Raw genomic sequence first — 6,647 nt, 5'->3', positions numbered from 1 at the left:
GGATGTTTTCAACTGGTCAAACAGAAAAGCAGGGGGTTCATTTATGGCTAAGGAAGGGAATCTTGCGTTCTTTTGTATGGAAGTAATTCTATGTTTGCAGCTTGAAAAACCACGTTTGTGATTATTAAACACTGAAATTTCATCAAAATATTTGGTAGCAGATGCGACGTGTGAAGATGCATCAGCTTGGGCTTGATTACAACAAACTGGAAGTTTTATGTTAAAAGGGAGAAGTATTTCCGATACAATAATATTGGAAATCATGCAGCATTCAAGCGAGAATAAATTGAAGTATGAAGGATTAATTCTAAGCTAGGGATTCCCTTCTACTCCCAGGATTTTTGTCCATAGATATTACCAATGAAAAGGATAATTGAAATATGCTTATTCCTAGCAGTGCATTTTTCTCCTGAAGCAAATAAGCAGGGGTTTGGGGGAGAAAATAATGGTATACTCTTTGTTAGGTCTTTCAAGTACACAAGTATGTTTTGTATTTAATTTAGTTGTGTGTATAATATTCTGTTATATAATACCTGGTTATTTTACAGGTCACTAATGAGATAGTTAGGCAGCTGATGGAACAGAATGGACTGTATAACCTGGAAAAGCCTGGTGAATTTACCAACATTGTGGACATTCAGTTTTTGGCGGCCATGATTCACCCTGGGGGAGGTCGCAATGACATTCCACAGAGGCTCAAGAGACAATTTTCTGTGTTCAACTGTACTCTGCCTTCTAATTCTTCCATTGACAAAATTTTTGGTAAAGGGAAATTAGCTTTGTATCCATCCCATTTTTGAAAATGGTAGTTGATTTTTCTTTATCCCTCTGTTTATAAACATTATGATTAAAATTGAGGCTTAATCCCCCTCTGATTTGCTTACCAGCACATTTTCCTTCAGTAATCATGCCCCACCTGCAACTTCATCAGTCTGTAAGTTTTTCAGGTCCAGTCACATCTCTGAATCTATTGGTATGCTAAGTGTTAGGAGGAATGGCATGAAAGCCATTCCTAGTTTTCGTGACAATGCTGGAGAGTTGCTAAGGTGCCACTGGTGCTAAGAATGAGTGACTAATGACTAGACTTTCACAAAGGACAGGATCATATTGGTCTCAGAGAAGAGATTAGCTATTCAAAGGCTGTGGAAGCTATTTTGGTAGACAAAAGAGTATTTTTAATGGACAGTTAATTAAGAGCTAAATACCCAGTGAGCTGGTGGCAGAATGGTGTTAAGACTGGGTGAATCAAGATTTGAATAAAGACTGAAAATCCATTTCAACAAATTAGAAAAGGTTTTGGGGATTAAAAAAAGAAAAAGAAACTTAAGATCGTAGCTCTTGGTGTTGCACTAGTGTGTCTTAGAAAAGTCTTTCATTTGGCAATTTTTTTTTCACAGGTGTAATTGGAGAAGGGCACTATTGTAGTGAGCGGGGATTTTCAGAAGATGTGAAGAAAACAGTAGCCAAATTGGTTCCACTGACACGCAGGCTGTGGCAGATTACCAAGCTAAAAATGTTGCCCACACCAGCCAAGTTCCATTATGTCTTCAACCTTCGAGACCTCTCAAGGATTTGGCAAGGAATGCTGAACACTACATCAGAAGTGATCAATGAACCAAAGGTAAGTGCAGCACATCAGTGGCTTTGTTATAATTAGTGTATAACTAGTATAGCGAAGAGGATGACGAGTATAACTTCTTGGCATTTGAGTTTGCTTTAGAAAAATATAATTTCTGATTAAAAAAGTTTTTCAGTGGTTTTTTTGAGGCAAAGATATTTTAGTCTAGCTTTTACAGTGCTAACTGAAATGATAACTTTGTTTCATAACTGTAACAAAACCTGCTTTTTTTGACAGAATAGGGTTTGCTTCTATCTGCTTGTTCTATTACTGACAACTGCTAGTTTGTTTGAAAGAAGTGAGCAAAGAAAATTATGAGAAGCAATGAACTTATTTTAACCCAATGAAAATGCATATATATTGATTAAAAAAATAAACAGTTCCCCTCTCTCCACTAGTGTCTTAAGGCTTTCAGTCACTGCCTAATATCTAACAAATGATTTCTAGCTTACAGCTTAAAAGGAGGAGGTAGTAATGAGTCATAGTGATTTTTTTTTTTCCATAATCCACCTTTCTTCCAGAAAAGCTCAATACTTTATGCATCATTTCTCTTTTAATTATTTTAAGGAAAAGTCATTTAGTGTTTTGAGAAATGAAACATGAAGTGCTGGAAAAGCAATGCTTATGGTAATCATGGAAAATTTGTTATACATTTGGGTTATATAATCACTTCATGTTTAATGTACTTCCCTACTTGTTGAATAAGCTCCTGAATTCTACTACATCTAAAATTTAAATTTTAGAATTTATTTTAATTTCTGAAGCTAAAAATATACAGCACTAAGATGATTATATGTATATATATTCTCAATTAATGTCTTTTGAAGTATTACAAACAATTGCTCACAATCTGATTGTGTAAATTTACTTATTAGTTCTGAGACTTGACATAGTATGTGTCATTTGTACTAAATGCTGTAGGCTCACACAAGAGTTCTTCAAGGAGTAGTTGGAATGTTTTCTACTACTGTGTAGTAATAGTGTAGGATTAAAACCGGTGCTGCTAGGATTAAGAAGCTGGCAGCTTTTCCTTCTCCATCCTATGACCAAACTGAAGGACTTTAAAGGTATATTGAATTTGGAGAAGAAATAACATAAACACTTATACATTTTTTTTCCTCTAAGTACTTTGGATTTGGTATTGGGAGTGACATTTGTGTTTGGCTTGAAATTATTCATGCCATGATGCTATTATTTCCACCCACCTTCTACTTAATGACCAGTTAAAAAAGGGGTTTATCAGTGCATAAATATGTGTTAACAGGTATGGATTTGGTTTTAGGGCTAGGGAAATAAAATCTTAATTTGGTAAATACGCTCCGGTTTGGAATGCTAGATTAAGGCTTCTTGCACAGTTAACTGAATGTAAGCTTCAAACGCTATTGGGCAGAATGAGAAGCTCAAGGTATCTCTCCTGTGCTACCCCAAAATAGTACTGCTTCTTTTCTAGTGTTAATATGATTTTTAAATAAATAAATAAAGTGTCGCTTTTAAATTGGCATGGCTTTGTTGCAAGCCTATTCGGACTGAAATGCTTTCTTTTCTTTATATAGGTACTGATAAAACTGTGGAAGCATGAATGTAAGTGTGTTATTGCTGATCGTTTCACAACCTCAGAAGATGTAAACTGGTTTGACGCAGCTGTGGCAAAACTCATTGAGGAGGAATTTGAAGAAACAAAAGCTTTGCTGGATCCTGAAATTGATGCATTCTTTGTTGACTTCTTAAGGGATGCACCTGAAAGAACTGGTAAAGATGGACTCTGATAACCATGGAGATGGCAAGAATAGGGAAGGGGATAGGATAAAGTAGATGCTAATAGAAATATGTCTTAAAAATGCATAGTAAGTTTATGTATCAAGGGGCACCCTTGATCTGTCCAGTGACTTTGAAGGTAGTCTATGTTACCAGCTGTGGCACATCTTATATTCATGGGATTTTTAAGTCTGTGTTTATATCCAGGTTATCTGTATAGAAGAGCCTTGTTTCCATTTACATCGATGTGGTAGATAGACAAAACTGCCAAATAGCGAGCATGAGTCTATATTATTCTGAAATGATGAAAGAAGTGTGGTATGAATGACTTGAAGTGGTGGGGTTGCAGTAGTAGATAAAGGATAGCACTCTAGCTACCATCCCCTAGAAACCTGGTAAAAGAATACTGGCTCTGGGCTAATCCAGTACTTCTTAGGAAATACCCGCTACATGATTTTGTAACAAATGAGTATTATTTCAAAATCTCCTGAATGCTAGTAAAACCTCTTGAATTATCCATATGGCTTATAACAATGTCTTCGTGTCTTTTAAATAAAAACACTGTGTCACTGACCTTGCTAAATGACCTGGGAATATTTGTTAGTTGATGCAAAAGAACAGAAAACAGTTGTTTGGGTTCTGGGGAAGGTCATTATTTAAGCCATTGGATGATTCAGTTATCTGTGTTCATATCACTGTAATGATGGATATTGGAGGCAATAAAAGGTTGGCATGAGTGGTCAAATGCCGTTTAAATCTCTTCTTGGATAATTGAAGTAGTCAGAAGGCAGGGACAAAAGGAGAGTAAAGGATAGGAAATGTTTGATTGGAAGGAATCAAATAGAAGGAAAAAGCAAACTGGTGTGAGAAAGTAGTCAAATGCATCCTTAAATAACTTGCTAAACTGCAGCAATGTAGAGAGGACTGAAATGTAAGTCAGCATACATACTGAGAGAGTGAAGAGTGACTTTTAATGCGAAAATTTGAATCCACACTAGAAACCATTATGTTGAACTGAAAAATAAATGCAGAAAGAAGCATGTAGTTCTGTCACCAGGAAGCAAGTTATTTTGAAATAAATGCAGAAAGAAGCATGTAGTTCTCAAAATAACTTGCTTCCTGGTGACAGTTTAAATGTACCTACTCTGTAATGTGCCTTTTAGCATGAAACTTCATCTAAATACAGAGTAGGAGGCCCTCATTTAGAAAGGGTATGTTTTGTCCTCAATATGTTTGTCAGAGCCTTGAGAACCCCTTTCTGTTTTGGCTTTAAGTGAAAAGAATAACAAGTGTAATTTTGTTTTAATTGTCCCTTTAATGGAATTTAGTCTTGCCCATTAGGATGGAAGTGCTTTACTAAGGATTAGGGAAATCCTTATTTTACTGGAATTACTTATTGATTTGAATTCCACCAGTTAGAGATAATATTGCGAATAATATATTTCTTTGGTAAGTAAGAGGAGGCTCAGCAAAACCGATGGTTAGTAATGACTGACCTGGAAAAATATATCCTGCAGCATATAGATCATGAAATCTTGAAACTAATGGAGCTAGCTGTATGTAAATAAGAGCAAAATTCTACTGTGTCTACTATTATTTTTTGAGGAAAACCAAACCAATCAACCAACGAAAAAACCCCATGGTGTCTGCTTGCTGGCACTCTTCCAATGAAGTTTGTCAGTTATTTGCTGATGAAGTATGGGCTGGATGAGCAGTGAGATGGGTTGAAAATTGGTTGAGTGGCTGAGCCCAGAGGGTGGTGATCAATAGCACAAAGTCTAGTTGGAGGCCAGTAACTAGTGGTGTACCCCAGGGGTCAATACTTGGTCCAGTCGTCTTCAACATTTTCATTAGCGATCTGGATGATGGGGCAGAGTGTATCCTCAGCAAGTTCCCAGATGACACAAAACTGGGAGGAGTGGTTGATATGCCAGAGGGTTGTGCTGGCATCCAGAGGGACCCTGACAGGAACCTCATAAGGTTCAACAAAGGGAAGTGCAAAGTCCTGCACCTGGGGAGGAAAAATCCTGTGCACCAATATATACTGGCAGCCACCCATCTGGAAAGCAGCTTTCCAGAAAAGGACATGGGGGTGCTGGTGGACAGCAAGTTGAACATGAGCCAGCAATGTGCCCTTGCAGGAAAAAAAGGCTAGTGGCATTCTGGGCTGCATTAGAAGGAATGTTGCCAGCAGGTCGAGGGAGGTGATCCTTCCCCTTTATTTAGCTCTGGTGACACCACACCTGGAGTGCTGTGTCCAGGTCTGGGCTCCACAGTACAAGAAAGACATGGACATACTGGAGAGAGTCCAACAAAGGGCCACAAAGAATGACTAAAGGACTGTTCTATGAGAAAAGGCTGAGAGAGGTGGGACTGTTCAGCCTGGAGAAGAGAAGGCTCAGGGAGATCTCCTCAATACGTATAAATACTTGAAGGGAGGGTACAAAGAAGATGGAGCCTGGCTTTATTCAGTGGTGCCCAGTGACAGGCCCAGAGGCAATGGGCACAAACTGAAACACAGCAGGTTCCCTCTGAAGGTCAGGAAACACTTTTTTACTGTAAGGGTGACTGAGCACTGGCACAGGTTGCCCAGAGAAGTTGTGGAGTCTCCATCCTTGGAGATGTTCATAAGCCATCTGGACATGGTCTTGGGGAACCAGCTCTAGATGTCCCTGCTTGAGCAGGGGGATTGGACCAGATGACCTCCAGAGGTCCCTGCCAACCTCAACCCTTCTGTGATTTTATTTGCTGTGAGTAACAGTTCTTACTAATGAAGGGCATGTCACCTTTAAGCATGACTAATGCTTATGAATGGAAAGACAAGACAGCAGCACTATTTTCTCCTTTCCTTTGGGTGGAGAAGAGTTGACAATTCCTTGTGGCTTTCAGATCACTCGATGAAACAAATGTATGCTTTTTCACAGTGAATATACTTTTTTTTGCTGTGGTCATTATTCATTTTAGTAGTAATTTTTTTTTCACTAGTGCAATGATTTAATCAACTTAGAGTGTTTTTCTTTTACAAAAAAGTTTATTTGCAGTTTTTAACTGCAATATTTATTTACCTTCATTCTCTGGTGCTACTTCTAGCACCTAAGTTAATTTCAGTTTTTCATCATTCAAGTTTCAGATGTAGAGAATGGAGGCTCCTTCGTTTTTGCTGGTTTTGTCTTTGAGAATTAAGCAGCTGAATTTACCATTCCTTGTAGGCAGGGTATAGGCAGCACTTTCATATGTACATCTGTCGTGGTTTAACCTCAGTCGGCAACTGAGC

The 6,647-nt window shown here is 38.1% G+C and overlaps 1 protein-coding gene across 1 annotated transcript in view; it reads left to right on the top strand.

Annotated features, from left to right (window-relative positions):
• The window catches only part of DNAH5 (dynein axonemal heavy chain 5), a 142,300-nt gene that overhangs the window by 89,898 nt on the left and 45,755 nt on the right, over positions 1-6,647 (top strand). The window contains 3 exon segments of the mRNA XM_009287950.1: positions 549-762; positions 1,398-1,621; positions 3,172-3,367. Coding sequence (XP_009286225.1) covers positions 549-762; positions 1,398-1,621; positions 3,172-3,367 — 634 coding nt within the window.

The sequence above is a fragment of the Aptenodytes forsteri genome, unplaced genomic scaffold (genome assembly GCF_000699145.1).
Source record: "Aptenodytes forsteri isolate BGI_AS27 unplaced genomic scaffold, ASM69914v1 Scaffold27, whole genome shotgun sequence".
Taxonomy (NCBI): domain Eukaryota; kingdom Metazoa; phylum Chordata; class Aves; order Sphenisciformes; family Spheniscidae; genus Aptenodytes; species Aptenodytes forsteri.
This window is presented reverse-complemented; position numbering and strand designations above follow the sequence as displayed.